Genomic DNA, 24,498 nt, shown 5'->3' with positions numbered 1-24,498 from the left:
ATTACTGTTCTGAGGTAAACATTAAATCGTATTTTCCAGCAAGCTGTTGAATGAGGTCAAGCCCATTGCTCTCTGCTGCAGTCAATGCTGGAATGAAAGAATCTGCTGAATTCATCCTTAAAACTGCATAAATGAGTCATTTCTGCTGATTCATCACTGAGTTCCTATGAGCAACATCTTTCCTGAGGCATTAAAAATTGAAGAAGGAATCTTTCCTTCTCACATGCTACTGGCCATGAAAGAGATCCAGAAGGACCAGAAGTGATCATTACCAAATAAAGTCTTCCACTTAACTTTGATCCCTATAAAGGAAAATAGACTCCAGTGTTTGTATTTTACTTGTCTATGATACTAAACTCTGCAAGTGAATTTTGCACATAATGAAAATTTTTTTAAATACACATAATGATTGAAGTAATAAAAACTTTCAAAAGAGAACCAATATCCATGAGCCCACTACCATCTCAATAACTAGAACACTGCAAGCTCATGGTGTTCTCTTGCTTCCTCCTCTGTGGCATCCCTGTCTCCCCCACAGATGAATGCATTTATTACTCTTTTTCTTTTCTTTTCTTTCTATTTATTTATTTATTTATTTATGTGGGGGAGGTACAGGGAATTGAACCCAGAGGTACTTAACCACTGAGCCAAATCCCCATCCCTTTTTTTATATTTTATTTAGAAACAGGGTCTTGCTGAGTTGCTTAGGGCTTGCTAAATTGTTGATACTAGCTTTGAACTTGTGATCTTCTTGCCTCAGCCTCCCTAGCCACTGGGATTACAGGTGTGTGCCACAGCACTCAGCTTTCCATATTTTTTTATTGGTGAATTATAGTTGTATGTAATGATGGGGTTTATTATATTGTTATATTATATAACAATATAATTTGGCCAGTATCACCAGTACTTTTTACCTCTCTCCCTCCCTTCCTTTCATCACCTTCTTCCTTGCTTTTTTAATAGTTTTACTATATATATATATATATATATATATATATATATATAACCCTTGACAAAAGTGTTAAGTTTTGTTTATTATCTATATAAGTTGGTTAGGGGGCTGGGGATGTGGCTCAAGCGGTAGCGCGCTTGCTTGGCATGCGTGCGGCCCGGGTTCGATCCTCAGCACCACATACAAAGATGTTGTGTCCGCCGAGAACTAAAAAATAAATATTAAAAAAAAATTCTCTCTCTCTTTCTTTAAAAAAAAAAAACTCTAAACAAAATTACTAAATTGTGTACATAAACATCAGAGAATAAAACTAAAAAAATAAATGTACCATTAAAAAAAAATAAGTTGGTTAGGGTTGCCATAACAAAGTATAACCAAGTGCTCTGAATAATAGAAATGTATTGTCTCACAGTTCTGGAGACTAGAAGTCTGAAATCACAGTGTCAGCAGGGCTGGTTCCTTCTAAGGGCAATGAGGGAAGAATATGTTCCAGGCCCCTGTCCTTAGCTTATAGATGGCTATTTATTTATTTAGCATCAGGGATAGAACCTAGGGGCACTTAGCCACTGAGCCACATCCCTAACTTTTTTATCTTTTATTTAAAGTAGGCTCTCACTGGGCTGCGGTTGTGGCTCAGTGGTGGAGTGCTTGCCTAGCATGTGTGACATACTGGGTTCAATTCTTGGCACCACATACAAATAAATTAAAATTCATCAACAACGAATATAAATATTTTTTTAAAAGTAGGCTCTTACTAAGTTGTTTAGTGCCTTGCTATATTACTAGGCTAGCCCTGAACTTGTGATCTTCCTGCCTCATCTTCCTGAGTCATTAGGATTACAGGCCTTCCAGCAACATAGGAGATTTCTGTGAAGAGATGTGTACTAGGGATTGCACCCAGGAGTGTTCCATTACTGTTATATCCCTAGCCCTTTTTATTTTTGAGTCAGGGTCTTACTAAATTGCCTGGGCTGGTTTCAAATTTGTGGTTCTCTTGTCTCAGTCTTTCCAGTAGCTGGGATTACAGCAAGGCACCACCATGCCCAGTTTGTTTTCCCCTTTTTATAAGGACACCTTTCATATTGAATTAGTGTTCACTTCAATGACTTCATTTTAACTTGATTCCTTCTGTAAAAACTCTTGTCTCCAGATAAGGTCACACTTGAGCTATTGAGGGTAAGGATTTCAACATATGAATTTTAAAGGAAACAATTCAAACCATAAGATTGTCACAAATAGGATTCTCAATATTTTGATTAAAAAAAGAAAAAATAAGGTTCTCAGAAAAGCAGACAGTAAAATGGAGTTCAGCATATACAGTATTTATTAAGGCGTATCCTTAGGATCAATATCTCGGGGAAGAAGGAAAAGGACACAGAACATAGGCAGAGGGAAAGTTATGTGACGCAGGCCCAACAACTACTTTAGCTGACCCCACAGGGAATCTGAAGCAACAGTGGTCCTTCAGAGTTGTGTCAAGTTGGGCCAAGATGGATAGGCCTTTATACAACCACATAAATCAGTGACTGAACTTGGTGATTGCTTGCCCAATGCAGTTCTTTGCAGCTTAGGCAGTCTCTGAAGGGGCTGACAGCTGAAAACATCTGCCAGAAGCACTTCAGCAGCCAGGCAGCAAGTCCCTGAGTAAAAAGAGATATAGACAGTGAATCAAAGTGTCTATGATGCTAGCTTTGAATTGTGGAAAAATGGAGGCTCGTTATATGTCTTCTGTAACTTGGTTTTCAAAAAATTTTATGCAGACATTCAGAAACCCTCAAAAGTAAAATAATACAGTTAACCCTCATATACTCATCATCTAGATTCACCAATTACCAAAAATTTGCAACATTGATTCATTTCTCTCTCTCTCTCTCTCTCTCTCTGTAACACGGATTAAACCCAGTGGTGCTTAATCACTGAGCAATATCCCCAGCCCTTTTTTAATATTTTATTTAGAGAAAGGGTCTTGCTTCGGGACCTTGATAAGTTGCTGAGGCTGGTTTTGAACTTGTGGTCCTCTTGCCTTGCCCCCCTGGGCCACTGGGATTACAGGCATGTGCTACCAGGCCCAGCTTGCCTCTCTTTTTGTTATTTCAAATCATATTTTATGTTATTTCAGCACTATATGCTTCAATTTTATGTATGTATGTATGTATGTATGTATTGGGGATTGAACCCAGGAGGGATCTACCACTGAGCTACAACCCCAGCCCTTTTTATTTTTATTTTGAGGTAAGTCTTGCTAAGTTGCACAAGCTGCTCTCAAACTTGGAATTCTTCTGCCTTAGCTTTCCTAGTAGCCAAAATTACAGGTATGTACCCTTTGCATCACAGTGCAGCCTACATACTTCAGTATTTATTGTTAATAATCATGAACATTTTTTTTACATAACATCTACATCATTATCACATCTAATAAATTAACAACAATTCTTTGGTCTATGTTTAAATTTCCCTAATTATTTACTTATTGATTTATTTTATGACACTGAGGATTGAACTCAGAAGCCCTGTACCACTGAGGGCACACCCCAGTAATCGTCGTTGTTGTTGTTGTTATTATTATAATTATTATTTGGTACCAAGGATTGAACCCAGGTGTGCTTAACCACTGAGTCAAATAAAAAATAAATAAAAAATAAAAAAATTTTTAATTTTTAATTTAGAGACAGGTCTCTGCTAAATAGCTTAGAGCCTCAGTAAATTGCCGAGGCTGGCTTTGAACTTTCAATCTTCTTGCTTCAGTCTCCCAAACCACTGGGATTAAAAGGAGCGCCTGATCCCATTTCTTTTTAAGCATTAACTCATCTTTCATCTCTGTTCCTTTCCATTCCATATTCCATGTTAGGAAATATTAGTAGGTAAATTTCATTAAATGATTATAGATTATTGCTGAAAATATCTCTGAAATAGTGGAAAGAGTATGAATCCTAAGTTTAGATATATTCAAATCAAGAACTTTTGTGGGTTTCTGTCTTATGTGACAATATCTATTCCACATAGTTGTATAGATTAAATAAGGTAATAGATGTGAAACTCTTTGTAAACAATAAGGCACTATACTAGTCAACATTACTAGTCAAAAGCATTGGGAAAACACTGAATTAGTGGTACTATATTTTCTTTTTTAAAAAAAATCACTAGACGCTAACTAAATGTACATCTTGATATGTACTTCTAAGAGTCGTAGTGAAGAATAAATGAGTTAATACAATTAAAATGCTTAGAACAAAGACTGACATATAGTAATAACTTAAGAAATGTTAACTATTTTCCCTTTTTTAACAGACATTTTACTTTTACTTTTTTTTTTTTATAACTTTTTATTTATTTATTTATTTATTTATTTATTCATTTTTATGAGGTGCTGAGGATCGAACCCGGGGCCTTGCACATGCGAGCAAGTGCTCTACCACTGAGCCCCAGCCCCAGCCCCAGCCCCAGCCCCAATGTTAACTATTTTCATAGATATCTTCAAATCATTTAGCTATAGGAGTCAGAATTTTTAAATACCATTTTTCAAATAATTACCATTCGAAGTCAAATCATAAGACTTCTCATATGCAGAGACAAAGCCAATTGATTGTTAATAAAGATTCTTTAGCTGATATCCCAGAATCCAAATGCTACCCATAGATACTTTAATGAGAAACATGTGCTGTCCCTGTGTTATGATTTAGGCATGAGGTGTTCCCCACAAGGTCATGTATGAGAAAATGCAAGAAAGTTTAGAGGTGAAATGTTGAATTATGAGTCTTAACCTGATCAGTTCATTAATATACTTGATGGATTAACTGGATGGTAACTGTGGGCAGGTAGGGAGTGGCTGGAGGAGTAGGAGCACTGGGTATGCCTTTTGGGTATATATATTTTGTCTCTGGTGAAAGGAGATCACTCACTCTCTGCTTCCTAGTGGCCATGACCTGACCTGCTTTCCTCCAACACACTCTTCTGCCATGATGTTTGGCCTCACCTCAGGCCCAGAGCAATGGAGCTGACTGTGGACTGAAACCTCTGAAACCATGAGCACCAAATATTTTTTTTCTCCTTTAACATTGTTCTTGTCAGGCCTATTGGTCTCAGTGGAGGAAAAATTGACTAAAACACCCTGCAACCTACATTGTATCTTCTCTGGTAAGACACTCCCAGATATAGAAAACCTTCTGAGAAGACCTGTATCATATTACAGCTTGTTCTGTGTTAAATGGTGAACACAATTTTTATTAAGGCTGGTGCTTGAAGGTTTATGTTTACTTCCTTGCTTAATAATACTTGTATTAGCACACTTCACTAAGCAAATGACTTCCTTCATTTATATGATATACAAAGTCCAGCAATATGATGCCAAGTGACACAAAGATAGATGACTTTTCACTGAAGTTATACTGTTGACACACTTTTTAAAAAATATATTTATTTAGTTGTAGATGAACATACACTATCTTTATTTATTTTTATGTGGTGCTGAGGATCGAACCTAGTGCCCCACACATAAGAGGCAAGCACTTTACCACTGAGCTGCAGCCCCAGCCACAACACACCATTTTTTAAGAACCCCTCTCCTAGTGATTTTCTAACAAGTGATTAACAAGTAGCAATGAGAAAGGGAGGGGAACAGAGGCTTGATTTGTAGCATTTATGAATTTCCATGGTGCAAATTTCCATCATGGTCAAATTCAAGACACCAATGTGATGTCACTGAACATAGAATTGGGAATAGGTACATAAGGTTGGTTCTCAAAAACACAATCAGGGCAGGGATTGTCGCTCTGTGGTAGAGTACTTGTCTGTTACACATAAGGTACTGGCTTCAATCCTCAGCACATCATAAAAAAAAATAAATATACTGTGTCCATCTTCAAGTAAATATATATGTATATATACACACATATGTGTGTATATATATATATATATATATATATATATATATATATAACTTACAATCAAGCTCTAGCATTAATTACCTGTATGTGACTATTTCCTGTTTTCTGCCCAGTGTGCATGTAAGAAGAAAAGTATTTTTAAAAAATATTTTCATTAGATTTTAATGGACCTTTATTTTATTTATTTATTTATATGTGGTGCTGAGAATTGAACCCAGTGTCTCATGCATGCTAGGCAAGTGCTCTACCACTGAGCCACAACCCCGGCCCAAAAAGTATTTTTTTTTAATTTAAATTTTTTTAGTTGTTGATAGACCCTTATTTATTTTATTTTTTATTTATACAGTGGTGCTGAGAATTGAACCCAGTGTCTCACACATGCCAGGCAAGTGTGCTACCACTGAGCCCCAGTCCCAGCCCCAATAAGAAAAGTTTTTTTAAAAATTATATATATATCAACTACTCAGGAAGGAGGCAGAGGCAGGAGGATCATAAGTTCAAGGCCAAACTGGGCAATGTAATGAGATCTTGTCACAAAATATAAAAATAAAAAGGGTTGGCGATATAGCTCAGTGTACAAAGCCCTTGGTTCAATCTCCAGTACTTCCAGAAAATTAAAAAATTAAATCTGTCTTTGTTCTAAATATATCAACTAAATGAACTTTTTAATCATGCAAAGGAAATGCAAGGATTTTATTCTGAAATGAAGATTTTGATTCAGTGTGGCTCTCAGACACTGAACTAAGCTCTGGTTAATGTAAAACACTGTAGTCCTTCAGACTAATCTTTTTAAAAAATATTCTTTCTAAATTATAATTTAGACCACATGGTCACTCCTTCCCCCAAATGATCTCTTGTTCTTATTCAATAAAGAAAGGAGGAGAGGAGAGGAGATGAATGCAGGGTGACTCCAGGGGCAAATAACTGTCTAAAAAAAAAAAACCCAAAACCTATCAGGTTGACTAAACTAGGATTTCTTTTTTTTTGGGGGGGGCAGGGTACATGGGATTAAACTCGGGGTACTTGACCACTGAGCCACATCCCTAGCCCTATTTTGTATTTTGTATAGAGGCAGGGTTTCACCGAGTTGCTTAGTGCCTCTCTTTTGCTGAGGATGGCTTTGAACTCGCAATCCTCCTGTCTTAGCCTCCTGAGCCACTGGGATAAACAGGCGTTATGAACTAGGATTTCTGAGCCCAGTAGGAGCCATCCATCTATAGATCCCACAGGGTGTTATTCCAGATTGAATAACCTAGATTTGAGGAAATCCAGGGAGGTAGAATTTTTGGACTGTAAAGGATTATCCTGGTAGGGTTCTTTGGAAGGCCAACCTTAGACTAAGCAGACATTTTGGCACCATCCCATCCTATAAAGTAATAGAGGGATTCCACAGCCTGTGCTCTTCACCTTGATACAATATTGTACTACACAATATATTTTCATATTGAAAACATTCTTCCTTAAACAAAACAGAATAATTGTTGAGAGTTAAAAACTGAAGCCAGACAGAAGCAGGTTTAAATGTTTGCTTTGCCATTTATTAGTTGTAAGAGACTTTGGGCATATTATTTAACTTCTCTGAACCTGTTTCCTCAACTGAGGAAAATAGTGAATACAACTGTACCTATCTCCTAGAATTATTTTGAGAATTAAATTAGATAATAAATCTTAAGTACTTAACCTTCATTAGGTATTCCTAATATTCAGAACAATCAGACTTTCTTTTGGAGTCTAGGCGCCAGACATAAGTATATGTTTATGTTATCCCAATATTAATCTTTTCTAAATCTGAGCTCAGATTTGTAATTGTTTCCAAGTTCAGAGTTGTAACCATCTATTTCTGGGGAGGAGACATGCAGAAACATAATTCTGTGTTTGTACAGGATGGCTTGAGTAAGTGGGTTGTATTGATTTGTGGAGTTAATCTAAGAGCCAAGATGTCTAATTTTGAAAGATAATGTCAGTTATTTCTGAGGAGGATGATGATATGGATCTTTAACTAGAATCTTCGGGAATCCTATTATGGAAATAGTACCATCAGTTGTACCTTTGTCTTAGTGTACATTTAAGGTGATCTCAAGGTGTCAGCAAATGTTGAGGACCACACTGCCTGAACTGGAAGTCACCTAAGTCTGATAAAATCTTTCCTATTTGTGCTCTTGGCTTTAGATTCTCCCCCTCCCCCTGCCATCCTCCATACTGGGGATTGAATCCACTGCGCTACATCCCCAGCCCTTTTCATTTTTTAAAAATTTTATACAGGATCTCACTAAGTTGCCCAGGTTGGCCTCAAACTGATGATCCTCCTAACTCAGCCTCCCGAGTCACTGGGATTGTAGGTGTGCACCACCATGCCAGGCTCAGATTCTTTTTTTTTTATAACTTTATTTTATTTATTTACTTTTTATATGGTGCTGAGGATTGAACCCAGTGCCTCACCCATGCTAGGCAAGTGCTCTACCCCTGAGCTATAACCCCAGCCTCTCAGATTCTTTATTATACGTTTAGTTAAAGCTGGAAACACCAGAATATACAACTTATTTTCCTATTTCAATTAAACTGTTCCCTGATATCCTCTCAGTGTTTTACACTGGAGAACTGAAGTTCACAAAGAAGCTGAGGATAAATTCTTTGTGTGAAGCTTCCATTTTACACTGATTCTCAACTGAGCACAAAATGGACTGCTTGCTGTAAAACCAGTGGGGATAACAGGAGTGGGATTTTTAAAAAATATTTTTTTATTTATGTATTTTTTCAGTTTTAGGTGGACATATTATTTTGTTTTTATGTGGTGCTAAGGATCGAACTCAGTGCCTCATTCATGCTAGGTTAGCATTCTACCAATGAGCCACAACCCCAGCCCCCAGGAGTGGGATTTTTTGCAACAATTTTTATCTCTGGTGTTCTGGTACTAACTTAAGGTTTCAGGCAAATAGGTCTATGAGGACCTAGCAACAATCACTGGGGAGTTTCCTGGTTGCTAGAAGTAGTAAATACCACAGACACACAAAGACACAAAGACTCAGCCTTTCACATGCACACAACAAAACCCGGAATCGGGTTTTTTATGTAAGATATCCCAGAATTTTACAGGTACAGCATAGAAGATAGCCTATATGACCATGTTGCTTCTAAATTTGAATACTTACATTCTAACTTCCCTCAGAACTGCTACTTTTTTTCTATTTTAAGGAGAAAATGGAAGGAAATAGTGTTGTATATCTGTCTTCGGAATTTTAAATGTGTGCCTTGTTTGTAATTGCCGTCTTCTATTGGAGTTACTATTGATTTCCACACTTCTGGATATATTTGTGAATGCTGAAGGATCTTCCTCTCCAATTTGATTTGTTTTTAGAAAAGGTAGAAGCATACAGAATATGAAATTCAGCACTAGCAATTTAAGTTTTTTCTGTGACTCATTCAGGAAATTGCATAATAGCTTTTTCCCTGCCAAACTCCCATACTCTTTTCAAATACCTTGCTATTTTCCTTATTTTATTCCCTTATTCCCAACCTCTGGCTCTCTATCCTTTCTATATACTATTAACATTTTTTTCTCTTCTTTAAAGCTGTAAAAGTCTCTAGGATATATTCACACTATGTGAAGGAGATAACTGGAAACCAAAGTACCCCCCACCTTGCTAGTCTGTCTCCTAGCAACTGAATGATAGGTTGCTTAGTAACATGAGGGGGAGGGTGTAATCTCTCTTACACATCTAAAAACACTGAAATCATTTTTAAAAGATTAAGAGTGGATTTATTTATTAAAATTTACTATATCCAGGGCTGGGGATGTGGCTCAAGCGGTAGTGCGCTCGCCTGGCATGCGTGCGGCCCGGGTTCGATCCTCAGCACCACATACAAAACAAAGATATTGTGTCCGCCGATAACTAAAAAAATAAATATTAAAATTCTCTCTCTCTCTCCCTCTCTCACTCTCGCTTTAAAAAAAATTACTATATCCAGAGACAATCCCACAAAAGAGGGGACTTATTTCAGGCCGTGTTATCTTGAGCAAACCCCATAGCTCTTATAAACTGTATATAGAATAACAGACTGTAGCCAGGCACAGTGGCACAGGCCTGTAATTTCACCTATTCAGGAAGCTGAGGCAGGAGGATCACGAGCTTCAGGACAGCCTGGACAATTTATTGAGACACTGTTTCAAATTTTAAAAATAAATATATTAACTAAAAGAGTTGAGGATGAATCTGCATCAGTTCAATCTCCAGTACTACCAAAAAAAAGAATAACAAATTGTTGTGCATATAAACAGGTGAAGGGAAGAAAGGAAAAACCTGCAGTCTTTTTCTTCTGCAAGGTTTCACACATGCTAGCAAAGCACTCTACCACTTAGCTACATTCCTAACCCTATTTATTTATTTGTTTTTGAGACAGTGATTTCTCTATGTTACCCAGGCTGGTCTTGAACTCCTGGGTTGAAAAAATTCTCTGTCTCAGTCTCTGAAGTAACTTGGATTACAGATGGGTGCCACTGTTCCCCAGCTAGAAATCTGTATTTTTAACTATTACTACAATTACTTTAGCTAGTATATACTGACCTACAGAATCATTCCAACATGTTTCAGAGGGGCATCTTCCATTTTGAACTTAGATTAATACATGTAATGCTTAAAGATAAACCTCAAAGACTGAGTACTAAATATTCTGCTACATCTTCCCCTTGTATTAGGTCCTTTGGCTAAAAAAATGGTCAAGCTTTAGATTTCTTATTTTTTCATTCTGCAAATGCTTATTAAGATAATTCTGAAATATAAATGGCAGAATTTAGTGACCAATGGAATTAACATATGAATTAACATACATAAAGTACTTATAATAGGCCAGCAAGATGATGATAACAAACTGATACTGAGAATAGAAAATATAAATATAAAATGCTGAGGAGAGTAATGGGGGGGTGACCCTAATTCTCTTTAGATTTATTTAATTTGAGATGTCTACAAGTCATCCAGGGAATAAAACCAGTATCAAATATAAATCTTGAATATGGAGGATTGTTGTATAAGACATTTAAAAAATGAATTCTGTTTTTTATGTGTTTAGCTATATATTGTTTTAAGTCAAGCTTAATGCATCAATAAACACTTTTGCAAACATTAAATGTTTTTTTGTTCACTGGTAAGTCAATCTCACCCAGGTTCATCTACAAGATGGAATTAATTAAGACAAGGATTTGAAAGAAAAGAGAGAAACCTGCATTTGGATGGTTGGGGGAGGGGACTCTGGAGCTTCTTTTGATTACTATTAAATCTCTGCAGCCAGTGCACCATGGCAACCTTCCCAATCTGCCACCTAATTTCCATCTGCTTCAGGAAAGGAAAGGGCCTGGACAGAGGTGGTTCAATGTGCATTCTTGTAAGTGTGTGTAATTTGGGTCAATGAAATGTAACCATATTATAAGCTGTTTCATTAAAACTGATATTATTGTCTTCTCCATTTCCTTTTTGTTCTCTTCTCAGAATGTCTTTGAGCCTGTTTAAGTTTTGTTCACTTTCTCAATGTCAGATTTCATCAGTAAGCTTGGGTAAACCACTATCCCAATGTACCAGAACAACATTATAAATTAAAATGTGTATTTTAGCTCATAAATGTTTTGTTAAAAAGAGTAGTGCAGTAAATGACTAAACATTCATGAGTGACTTCAAAGCATTATATTACAATGTGGGAGATACATTTTTATACTACAGAGTACAGGTATATATTGTGTTATTTAATTTTTTGTCTTATTTCTCAAATAGAAATTTATTTACTATTTCTTTTTTAAAAATATTTTTATTTGAACACAGTAGCTTTATTATTTATTTATTTTTTTAATGTGGTGCTGAAGATGTTAGGCAAGTGTTCCATCATTGAGCCACAACCCCAGCTCCTCACTAATATTTATTTCTGTTATACACATAAAAATCCTTCCCTAAATAGATAAAGCTCAGTAACCAGAATGACTATAGATAATTCTTTTTTGTGGAGAGGTACCAAGGATTGAACTCTGGGGCACTCGACCACTGAGCCACATCCCCAGCCCTATTTTTATTTTTAATATATATATATATATATATATATATATATATATATATATATGTTGTTGATAGACCTTTATTTTATTTATTTATATGTGGTGCTGAGAATCGAACCCAGTGCCTTACACATGCCACGCAAGTGTGCTACCTCTGAGCCACAGCCACAGCCCCCAGCCCTATTTTGTATTTTATTCAGAAGCAGAGTCTCACTGAGTTGCTTAGCTATTGCTGAGGTTGACTTTGAACTCTCAATCCTCCTGTCTTGGCCTCCTGAGCTGCTGGGATTATAGGCGTGAGCCATCATGCCTGGCTAGATAATCCTAAAATGAAAAAAAAAATAGTAATATTTTATTGTGTTGACCAGGGTTTGAGGGAAAAAACAAAACATGCTAAGCTTGAAATAAAATTCTTAATTCTAGATTTTTAGCATTGGAATTTGGCCAAGGTGAATTCAGTAGAGAGTCTTTTAAGGGCACACATAGTGAAAGCCAGTTCACTCAATACATTTATTGTTACTGGACCCTGAATTGAAGGTAAATGTAAATTCATTGTGTTAGAATAATCATGTTCATTCCCTTGTTTAATTTAGAGTTTGAGATATATTTTGTTAGAGAATTTTAAGGGATAACTAGCACTTAAACATGCATCAGGAAGTGGGTGTGAGATTAACACAAATGGTCATTTCACAAAGGACTCAGAGGCAATGATGAGACAGTGGGCACCACGGTGGAATGAAGTTGGGAAATGTAAATCCACAGCATTTCAAAAACCAGGCAACCAGCCTGCCTTTGTGTTTGGTCGATCCTGCTCTGATCTCTATCTTACTACATTCAAAATACTGTATTTTTAAAAAATATTTTTTAATTGTCAATGGATCTTTCTTATTTTATTTATTTATTTATATATGGTGCTGGGGATCGAACTCAGGGCCTCACACATGCCAGGCAAGGCTCTACCACTGAGCCACAACTGCTGCCTCAACATACTGTATTGTAATAACAGTTTCTTTTCTTTTTTTTTTTTTTTAAAGGCAAGTTTTTTTTTTTTTTTTTTTTTTTTTTTAACTTTTCAATATTTATTTTTTAGTATTTGGCGGACACAACATCTTTGTTTGTATGTGGTGCTGAGGATCGAACCCGGGCCGCACGCATGCCAGGCGAGCGCGCTACCGCTTGAGCCACATCCCAGCCCCTGTAATAACAGTTTCTATCTTTGGGTCTTGAACAACTATGAGACCGTATACATTTTTTATATCTTTCATGCCAAGTCCTTGCTATTTCCTTTACTGATTTCCTTGTTGCTAAATCTAATGAACACTCTTCTGTCCTTATTTAAAAATAAGTATTTTAGCATTGGAATTTGGAGTATCCAATCCAGTATGAAATCTGCAGTATTCAATATATTCACCTCTTGCTGGGGATTGACCTTGAACATGCTAAGCACACATTCTGATGCTGAAATACATTCCCCGCCACAGCCCTCTTTGTTGACATTCGCCTTTGTTTCTGTAATATCAACATCTGCTGCTTTACCTCCTCCTTCATTTCCTTTTCTGACACTTCTTTTTTTGCAGTCCTTTACTGTTTTTATTATCATCATTGTCATTATTTTGGTGCTAGAGTTTGAACCCAAGGCTATGAGCATGTTAAGCATGTACCCTACCACTGAACTTTACCCAGCCTCTATTTTTAATATATATATATATATATATTATATTTTTAATAAATATTTTTAATATTTATTAAATTTTTAAAAAATATTTATTTATTTATTTTAGTTTTCGGCAGACAGAACATCTTTGTTTGTATGTGGTGCAGAGGATCGAACCCGGGCAGCACGCATGCCAGGTGATCGCGCTACCGCTTGAGCCACATCCCCAGCCCTATTAAAATTTTTAATAAATAAAATTTTTAATTAAATTCGTTCCTAAATCTGGTAAATCAACATCCTAAATATTCCCTGAATCTATCTCTTTCCCATTCAGTGGCATAAACTGAAATTTTGGATTACATTTGGAAAAAATCTATTTTTTATAACATATCACCAGCATTAATTAGAACAATGCAATTGTCATTTAAACTCCAAATACACATTTCCAACCCTCCAGTCCTGATCTTTTGTTGAACAGTGCCAATTTCAGATTCTCAGTGGCTTCCAAGCCTTCTGGCTTTAACCCCTCTATGACTTCAAATGGTATAACATTCAGCTTATTAAAGAACATAAGACTGAATTGTCATGCCCTCAACACCCTTCTCTCAATACATACACAAACACATTTCCTGCTCAGACTCGCATCCCTTTTCAACTTCCATTGTTCTATCAGCAGCACGTTTACCGTGTCATTCTTATAGTGTTCTAGGCTAAAAACTTTAAGGGTTAATTTTGACTCCTACTTCTTTGCCACATGTCCAACCAGTCACCATAGCGTACTTCCTTTGAATAGCATTTTCTATTGTCCTTTTATATCCATTTTCACTGTAAGTAATGATGATCTGAGGCCTTTTGCTTCGATTATTGCAATAACCTCCTTATGGTCTCTTTGTCTCCAGCCTTTTCCCCTACTCCATACATTTGTCAGATTAATTTTACAAAAATGCTTTTTTTTCCCACAAATTTTCCATTCTTTTCTATTAGAATGTAAAGGCTTCACATTTTATGGATTCATGCTCAAACTCCTTTAGAACAAAGTTCAAAATACTTTGTCAGGGTCTGGGGTTATAGCTCAGTGATGGAGCACTTGCTTAGCATTCATGAGACTCTGGGTCCTATCCCTAGCATGGTAAATAAATAATAATTTTAAAAGTCCAAAGAATTTACCATATGATCTGGAGCTAAGAAAAGATATCAAGTAATAGCATATAAAAAGGATTTTGAGCTTGGGAATGGATGTGCTTGCTAGCCACTAAGAATGGACGAGATCATGTATATAGTACCACAAAATGAAGTAAAGGTCTGAACCTTGAAGAATTTGAACATTTGAAGATTAGGGAAAGGAGGGAGAACGAACAGAGACTGACTAGAAACAAAATGTGGGAGGAAAACCCAGAACACAGATTTTGTTTTGTTTTTGTGAAGTAGTAGATTAAACTTAGGGCCTCGTGCATGCTAGGCCCTACTAGTGAGCTATATATTCCCAGCCCTTTATATATATATATATATATATATATATATATATATATATTTTTTTTTTTTTTTTTTTTTTTTTTTTTTAATATTTATTTCTTTTAGTTTTCGGCGGACAGAACATCTTTGTATGTGGTGCTGAGGATCGAACCCGGGCCGCCCGCATGCCAGGTGAGCGCGCTACCGCTTGAGCCACATCCCCAGACCCACCTTTTTATATTTTAAGACAGGGTCTCACTAGATTGCCCAAGCTGGTCTCAAACTTGTGATCCTCCTGCCTCATCCTCCTGAGTAGCTGGGATTACAGGCATACACATATAGGTTTTCTTTTGTGGTGCTGGGGATTGAATATCCTTATCCCTTTTTATTTTATTTTTTTAGTTGTAATTGTATTTTATTTATTTATTTATTTAATGTGGTGCTGAGGATCAAACCCAGCACCTCCCACATGTTAGGTGAGCGCTCTGCCACTGAGCCACAATCCCAGCCCATCCTCAGCCCTTTTTATTTTTCTTTTTTTTTTTTTAAGAGAGAGAGAGAAAAAAAAAAAGAGAGAGATAATTTTTTTAATATTTATTTTTCAGTTTTCGGTGGACACATCTTTATTTTATTTTTACGTGGTGCTGAGAATTGAATCCAACCCCCCGCACGTGCCAGGCGACCCCGTTAAGGCTTGAGCCACATCCCCAGACCCTTTATTTTTCATTTTGAGAACAGAGTCTTGCTAAATTTCTGAGGCTAGCCTTGAACTTGCTATCCTCCTGCTTCAGCCTCTGGAATCACTAGGATTACAGGTGCATGTCAGCATGCCCAGAAAGTTTTTGAGGTCAAGGGAAGAAACTGTCTCAAGAAAAAGAAACTAGTGGACTGTGACAAAGGTTATCACGAGTTAACAAGAACTAAAAAGTATACAGTGAATTTAGCAACAAACATTGAAGGATTTTAGTTTCAAGGAGTGGTAGGAGTAGTATCAAGATGGAAATGGGTTTAGAGATGAATAAGAGGTGAATAAGTAAAGCAAGTCTCTTGCTTCCTATGTAAGTTATGATATGTGGGGTCATGTAATGAATCTGACAAGGTCCCTCTTCATACACTTACAAACACCTTATTCTCAAATCTACATAAATGTATATTCTTAATTCTTTCCCTAGTTCAGAAGATTATAAAGAAAAGAGACCAAGCACCTAGTGTGGTGGCACATGCCTATAATTCAGGAACATGACACAGGAGAATCACAAGTTTGAGGCCAGCCTTGACAACGTAGAGAGACCCTGTTTTAAAATAAAAAATAAAAAAGACTGAGGATGTAGCTCAGTAAGAAAGTAACCCTGGGTTTATTCCCTAGTACTGAAAATCAACAGAAACACCAAAAAACAAAACAAAACAAACAAACAAACAAAAAAGAGACCATGCTACTACCTCTGAGTTTCCCACTAGTGAAGATGGCCCTGGGCTCACTACAGAAATGCAGTAAATGCTTGTTACATATACACAGTAAAATACTTTATTAAATACCCTTAAATTACTAGCCATGAAAATGTTTAATTCAACAAACATTGGTGGGCATGTTAGTATAGGCCTGTAATCCCAGCAATTTGAGAGGTTAAGGAAGGAGAATCTCAAATTTGAGGCCAGCTTCAGCAATTTAGTGAGGCCCTAAGCAACTTAATGAGACCCTATCTCAAAATAATAAATAAAAAGGACTGGGGATGTGACTCAGTGGTTGAATGACCCCGTTCAATCCCTGATACCAAAAAAAAAAAAAAAAAAAAGCCTAAAACCATAAATAATGCTAATGTATGCAAGGCATTTTAGCAGGAAGTAGGACTTACATTTTAATGGAAGAAAGGTATAGACATGCAAATAAATAATTAAAATTCCACAAATTTTATGAAATAAAAATATTTTATGTTTTACTGTCTACAGAATGAATCTGTTAATATAATACCCATGTATGTATATGACATAAATTAAAGAAATTAGTCATAAAAATAGGATAATAGTAATTTTTTTTAACTTTCCATAGTTTGAATGCTATTAAATCAGATGAGGACTAAAAAGTACAAACTGGGTAAACTGGTTATTTCCTTTGATCTTCCATTTATATATTTGTGGATTATCAGTGCTTAAATAGTCTATTTCTGACCTAGATCTTATTGTTACTTATTTCCAAGGGGAGGAAAAAAATCCTCATTTACATAAGGAACAGAATGGCTCTGAGATAGAATTACAAAGAATCAATTGCATGAACCCTCCTCTTATTTAATCCTCTGTAAAATGAATAAAGAACTCACTATTGGGGAAATAAATGAAATACTCCTTATTTAGTCTTTTATATCATAAAGAACACTACATTCAAGACTGCTTCTCTTTCCAAAAAAATTCCTACACTTTACCATGGTCCAGTACTGTCTGATTTTTCATTATGAAAATTGTGAAGAAATATTTTAAATGATCTGCTTGTTAATGCTTACACTCTATAGGGCAATTAATTATTATTTTTGTTAAATGTATTTATAAGTTAGAAAGAAGCATTCAAATCATCCTTAATCTTCCTCTTTACTGAAATATACTTTTATTTGCTAGAGAGGATGGAGATTATTTTCCCCATGTAATATCCAAGAAGTAGAAAAATTGTGTATTGGGTTTTATTTTTTCTAGAAAAAATGATTGCAGCAAATTTGAACAAGCAAACCTGAGCTGGGATGGTAGGCTAGAAAAATCCATGGCTGCCTTTGTCACACCACAACCTGCAGCAGCTGTCTTCTCAAGTCCCTCCCTCCCACACCCTGCACTGCCTGCCAACTAAACGGGAATGAATGGGCTCTGCAGAGCATTGTAAATAGTGCTGCAGACCCTGAAAATGTTGGTTAAAATCAAAAGGAAAAATGTCGGTCAAAATCCAAATTTTCAATTTTGGTGGTCAAACAAACCTCATTACTTCTGAAATTTCTTCAGCGATGTTAAGTGGTCCACAGTTCAGAGCCTTATTCTGCATAACCCATCCTTGCTGATAATGGAGCCTTTCTAAATAGCAAAAGAATGTTACTGCAATCCATTTCCTAGGGGTGAAAGCAAAGCCTTTTTGTCCCAAGGGGCAATTGAGCAACCATTGCAGTCTCTAGTTGAATAGCAAGGGTGTGAGGCAGCTACAATTCCCACAGTCAGAAGCCCAACCTCAGAAGAGGCTATTTACCAAATTCACATAGGAACTGCATAAAAGTGAAATGCAGCTGAGCTGAGGTTACACAGTAGTCTGTGGATGGAGACAATATAACAAAATAGTCTTCCTTTTACTTTATATGTTATATAACTCTTTAAAATTTGGTGCATCGAACGTTTTTGTTTGATATTTTCTAGAAAAGAGAGTAATGCAGAAATAAAACTAGTACTAGCTTCTGAACTGAATTCCTTCTCCTTGTATTTTCCCAATTCTATATCTGGAAAGATGATTCATTTATAGGGACAATGCACCACACAAATATATTACATAGAGTTCTGGTTAAGGAATATCTCTGGTAAACTATTTACTGTATATACATTAGCTCTTATTATTGCATATTAGAACAATTTGCATTTTCTAATTATCATATTCTTTCCATTTTTCACTTTTGTTTAGCTATTTGGTGCATGCAAAGATCTGAAAATAAATTATTTGAACTTGAGAAACCATTTTGAATGACTATGCAGCATCCTTTCTAAAAAAAAAAAATCATATTCACCCAAGTCATTTTGACCATCACTCCCATCTTCTCGTCTTTATTTTTAAAGTAATTGAGATCTTTCATCCTAACCAAATATAGTGGAGTTTAATATACTATGAGGAAAGGCTGGCAGTAAAATTACTGCCATAATTATTTAATCTCAACATAAATTCTGTGACCAAATGTAGGGAAAACACATAGATGATTTTAACTGTAGTTTAAGGTTTAAACAAAAAACCTCAAATCCAACCCGTTTTCTTTCTTCCCTTTCCGCCCCTTCCCAACCCCACCCCATAATGGATGCTCGGTTGACTGCCTTTGCACGGTCTCTTTGTCTGAAGGATGCAAACAGTCTATGGATGCTAGGGAAAAAGGGGTGGGGGAGAGATTACCTCATCCCATGTCGTTTGCACCAATCACCACTCTCCTGTCGTGGCTTCTCTGGGCAGATTGAGGGGTCTGGACCAACAGGAAAAGGCCCTGGCCCATCCCCATGGTGACCGAGTTGTATATAGGGAGCCGCATCCGCCTTTGCGCCGCAGGTTCTCTTACATCGACCGCCTAAGAGTCGCGCTGTAAGAAGCAACAACCTCTCCTCTCCTCTCCTCTCCTCTCCTCTCCGCCATCTGCTCTGCAGCCGCGAAGCAGCAACCATGGTAAGAATGTGTTTTTTCCGGCTCTTTTTGGCCGGTGGGTGGAGTCAGAACCCTGGGATATTCTTGGAAAACCTTAAGCCCTTTTCTTTTGTAATCTCTTTGGGTTCCGGTAGTCTTACGCTGTGTGAGGTTTAGTTAGCTTTGTTCTACCCTAAATCCTTAAGCCCCGCTGCCGACGCAGTGCGGGAGCTGAAACCCGGGTAGAAATGTGCCCAGGACGCTGGAGAATCATGGGGAAGAGCAAAGGCGGCGCGAGGGGTTTTTGTTACCCGAGAACCCTACGGGACCACAAGCAGCCCATCTGCAGTGCGGGAAGGGTCTGGGGCCGGAAAAGGCGGTGGTTGTGTCCTGTACTGGGCCCTTGCATTTCTGAGCCAGGATTCGTTTAATTCCAAGAATCCCTTTTCTTTCTTATATCGCTCCCAAGAGCGGGGAGGGGAGGAGGAGGAGGAGTCTAAAAAAAGAGGAAGAAAGAAAAAAAAAAAAAAAACCTTCACATACCAAACGGGGCTGGCGAGTGGTGTGGAGCTAGGGGATTGAGGGGGCAGGAAAAAAGACAAATCCGAGCCTTGGGTTTGTACAAAAAGATTCCTCGCAGGTTGTTGGCATTTTAGAAAGAAGCCCATGTATTAACGGGAAAATAAACAATAATAATTTTAAAAAAAGGTTTAGTTTTCTGTTGGAGCCCTTGGCAGCCGGTGTCAAGGTGGCGCAGGGGCGGAGTTGTTTGTTTCTTGCTTCCCTGGCGTTGGGCGGGGTTCGCCTCACTAAACCTCTTCTGTCAGGAAAGAATTATAATAAAAGTCTTTCATCATTGTGGAACTGTGGGCTTCAAAAGGTATTTTAATTCACTATTAAAACTTAGATGACGTTTTTTTCTTGAGCAAAAATTCACTTGACAATGAGGATGACCCGCCCTGAGAAAGAGAGACAGAGATCCAGAGACCTAAACTGTAGAGGCTGCATGGATATAGAGGAGAGAGAAAGCCCACTTTGTGAAGCCCGGGGTACCCCAGTTGTCCCGATTAAGGGAAACGCCCTTCCCCGCTCCCCCGCCCCCTTAAGTCAGTGAATAGACAATGAAAGTTGTAGCCCTTTAGGGGCTATAATCTTTAGATTATAGAGAACGTTTCTATAGAATATGAATGTTAAGGGGAGGGTAGGGATTCTCAGAATGGAAATACTATTTTGTTTTAAATAAATATTTCATTATCTTTTCACCGGACTTTAATTTAATTTCTTTTGTTTGGTAGCATCTTGTGTGAACTTAGGAACTGGTTTCTTAAAAGTACTAATAATTTTTTAGTTTTTTACAGTGGAAAAGATTCAGGGAAATTTTTTTAAAAAGAAAAAAATTGCTGCAAAGGAGAATTATACTTCATCCAGCTGTCTTTTGTTCCAGTGCATCTTTATTAATTCATTTCAATTCAGGAACACGGTCCTAGGCTGGGTCAGAGGAGGAACACTGGCAAAGCAGCACAATGAGATCATGTAAGCAGTTGCTGGAAATAGAGCTGTTCTGTTAAATAATGTAGCAAAGAGTACAGGCCAGCACCAGGCACAGCAAATACAGCAATGCAGCAGTGCAGCAGTGCAGGAGGCCAACCTTGTCTTTCTTCTAACCCCCTAATATTGATGGATTCCGATTCCGCAGACAGACTGCATAGGGTGTGGCTTCTAGCCTCAGCTGTAGTACAGATGTCCATGTTGAAATATACCAAGTCCTATTTAGAAGAAACCTTCATCTCTACTTAAAGGAAAAGAAAGCAATGAATTCCAATTACTATTTGAATGCAATTTATTTCATTTTACAAAATTTGTGCTTTGACTATTTTTTAACATAAAAAATCTTCCATTCAACCATAGCTGTAGGAACAATGGGCTTGCACTATGTGCTAAATTGCGCCAAGGTGACATTATTATTCAGACCACACATATTTGCAGCATTTGTAGCAGGTGCTTTTCATTAACCATTTTTCTCTTATTAGGAATATGACTCAAATAAATTTGAAAAATACCTGTAAATTACTAGAAATAATTTTTTAATTTACTGAAAATTCAAAATGCTAATACAGCTTAATTTTATAATTTTTCTTTCTTTCATAGCGTGAGTGCATCTCCATCCACGTTGGCCAGGCTGGTGTCCAGATTGGCAATGCCTGCTGGGAGCTCTACTGCCTTGAACATGGCATTCAGCCTGATGGCCAGATGCCAAGTGACAAGACCATTGGCGGAGGAGATGACTCCTTCAACACCTTCTTTAGCGAGACAGGCGCTGGCAAGCATGTGCCCAGGGCAGTGTTTGTAGACCTGGAACCCACAGTCATTGGTGAGTTGATGGATCTGTCCTGGGTTCTCCATTGATCACATAAAACATATTGTCTTTCTTACCTCCCATCCCCTCACCAGAGTTGAGCAGGCTTGTGCAGGTTATTAATGAGGAGTGACTGGTTTCCTTTCCAGATGAAGTTCGCACTGGAACCTACCGTCAGCTCTTTCACCCTGAGCAGCTCATCACAGGCAAGGAAGATGCTGCCAATAACTATGCCCGAGGCCACTACACCATTGGCAAGGAGATCATTGACCTTGTCTTGGACCGAATTCGTAAACTGGTATGTTTATCCTTGATAATATAGTAAATTAATGATCATAAGGAAGACATTTGAAACAATGCTGTTTATTATAAAAACAAATGTAGTGGTTAGATAAATTATTCCTTTTTTAAAAATTCAATTAAAACATGAACTGTTTAGCATCATTTTGTAAATATTTAGGTTTTTCATTTAAGAAATATTGAGTAATTCGAAGAATGTCTACATTTTTCTTTTCTTTTTCTTTTTCTTTTTAATGGTGCTGGGGGTCAAGTTCAAAGCCTTATACATGTCAAACAAGTGCTATATCACTGAACTACCACCCCAGATTCCTTACACTGTTTAAAAAGCATTTGTCAATGGGGCTGGGAAGGTAGCTCAGTGGTAGATGCGCTTGCCTAGCATGTGCAAGGCACTGGATTCAATCTCTAGTATGGTAAAGAAATAAAAATCATTCTTCAAAATAAGATCTAAAATAAAAGTTTATTTACTATGATTATAGCACAAAAATTAAAAATTTATCTTTTCTTTATTCTTTTCTTTTCTAACAGGCTGACCAGTGCACAGGTCTTCAGGGCTTCTTGGTTTTCCACAGCTTTGGTGGGGGAACTGGTTCTGGGTTCACCTCCCTGCTGATGGAACGTCTCTCTGTTGATTATGGCAAGAAGTCCAAGCTGGAGTTCTCCATTTACCCAGCCCCCCAGGTTTCCACAGCTGTAGTTGAGCCCTATAATTCCATCCTCACCACCCACACTACCCTGGAGCACTCTGATTGTGCCTTCATGGTAGATAATGAGGCCATCTATGACATCTGTCGCAGAAACCTTGACATTGAGCGCCCAACCTACACTAACCTGAATAGGCTGATAGGTCAAATTGTGTCATCCATTACTGCTTCCCTCAGATTTGATGGAGCCCTGAATGTTGACCTGACAGAATTCCAGACCAACCTGGTGCCCTATCCCCGCATCCACTTCCCTCTGGCCACATATGCCCCCGTCATCTCTGCTGAGAAAGCCTACCATGAACAGCTTTCTGTAGCAGAGATCACCAATGCTTGCTTTGAGCCAGCCAACCAGATGGTAAAATGTGACCCCCGCCATGGTAAATACATGGCTTGCTGCCTGTTGTACCGTGGTGATGTGGTCCCCAAAGATGTCAATGCTGCCATTGCCACCATCAAGACCAAGCGTACTATCCAGTTTGTGGATTGGTGCCCCACTGGCTTCAAGGTTGGCATTAATTACCAGCCTCCCACTGTGGTTCCTGGTGGAGACCTGGCCAAGGTGCAGCGTGCTGTGTGCATGTTGAGTAACACCACAGCCATTGCTGAGGCCTGGGCTCGCCTGGATCACAAGTTTGACCTGATGTATGCCAAGCGTGCCTTTGTTCACTGGTACGTGGGTGAGGGGATGGAGGAAGGAGAGTTTTCTGAGGCCCGTGAGGACATGGCTGCCCTAGAGAAAGATTATGAAGAGGTTGGTGTGGATTCTGTTGAAGGAGAGGGTGAGGAAGAAGGAGAGGAATACTAAAGTTAAAATGTCACAAAGGTGCTGCTTTTACAGGGAAGCTTATTCTGATTTGAACATTGAAAAGTTTTGGTCTGATCAGTTAATTTGTATGTAGCATTGTATGCTCTCATATATAATTACTGACCTATGCTTTAAAACATGAATGCTTTGTCACAGACCCAGGCTGTCCATTTCTCTGATGGGTTTTGAATAAAGTATTCCCTGTCTTAAATGAGTTGTCTTGTGTTTTCTATTTGGGTGTCTGAATTTTTTTTTTTTTTTAACCAGGAATTGAACCCAGAGGGACTAAACCACAGAGCTACATTCCCAGCCCTTTCTATTTCTTATTTTGAGACAGGGTCTCACTAAGTTTTTAGGGCCTCAGTAAGTTACTGAGGCTGGCTTTGAACTTGTGATCCTCCTGCCTCAACCTCCCAAGCCTCTGAGTTTATAGGCATGCACCACTGCACCTAGCTGAAAAATTTTATGTGTTCAGTACATTGAGAACAAAGGATACCCTGCTAGTGGTTTATGCATATACTATTAAGTACCTTTATTTTATTTTAAATTATTCTAGAATATTATAACTTTTTTTCCTTCCTGAAATTTTTATTTTTAACTGATACACAAAAATAAAAGTTGCAAATATTAATGGGTTATCATGTAATGTTCAATATGTGTATACACTGAGTAATGTTTAAATCACATCTTTTATCTTCTCATTTATCAATTTCTTGTGGTGAAAGCTTTCAAAATCCTTTCTTCTAGTTTCTTGAAATATACAGTATCTATAGTCACAATACTAGTGCAATAGTAACCCCAGACTTTCTGCTTATAACTGTAGATTAGTATTCACTGATCAAACTTTTCCCAACCTTCTCAGGATTTTAAAACTTTTTAAATAAAATATAAAATGTATATCTAGAGATTACCATTAGAGAGTCAGGTGTGATGGCGTACTCCTGCAATCCCAGCAATTTAGGAGGCTGAAGCAGGAAGATCACTAGTTCCAGACCAGCCTCAGCAATTTAGCAAGA

The 24,498-nt window shown here is 37.6% G+C and overlaps 1 protein-coding gene and 1 long non-coding RNA gene across 2 annotated transcripts; one reads left to right on the top strand and one right to left on the bottom strand.

Moving 5' to 3' along the window:
* Positions 1-2,253: 2,253 nt before the first annotated feature.
* Positions 2,254-19,219, bottom strand: LOC124086942 (uncharacterized). Its single transcript, XR_006849973.2, has 2 exons — positions 19,096-19,219; positions 2,254-2,592 (listed from the first exon to the last, which is right to left on the bottom strand). It is a non-coding gene; the product is annotated as an uncharacterized LOC124086942 (long non-coding RNA).
* Positions 19,220-23,693, top strand: LOC124086940 (tubulin alpha-1A chain). The gene is made up of 4 exons (XM_046435437.2): positions 19,220-19,359; positions 21,466-21,688; positions 21,823-21,971; positions 22,502-23,693. Exons 1-4 carry the CDS (start codon positions 19,357-19,359, stop codon positions 23,480-23,482), a joined length of 1,356 nt encoding a protein of 451 aa, XP_046291393.1. The 5' UTR covers positions 19,220-19,356; the 3' UTR covers positions 23,483-23,693.
* The last annotated feature ends 805 nt before the right edge of the window (positions 23,694-24,498 follow it).

Source organism: Marmota monax, unplaced genomic scaffold (genome assembly GCF_021218885.2).
Source record: "Marmota monax isolate L192 unplaced genomic scaffold, Marmota_monax_Labrador192_F-V1.1 WCK01_AAM20220418_F8-fsc00012, whole genome shotgun sequence".
Taxonomy (NCBI): Eukaryota; Metazoa; Chordata; class Mammalia; order Rodentia; family Sciuridae; genus Marmota; species Marmota monax.
Note: the sequence above shows the minus strand (reverse complement) of the source record. Positions and strands in the feature narration are given on the sequence as shown.

Bases quoted from the DNA above. Each gene is read 5' to 3' on its own strand.
- LOC124086940 (XM_046435437.2), top strand. The intron at 21,689-21,822 runs GTGAGTTGATGG...TTTCCTTTCCAG, and splicing joins CCTGGAACCCACAGTCATTG to ATGAAGTTCGCACTGGAACC. The intron at 21,972-22,501 runs GTATGTTTATCC...CTTTTCTAACAG, and splicing joins TGGACCGAATTCGTAAACTG to GCTGACCAGTGCACAGGTCT.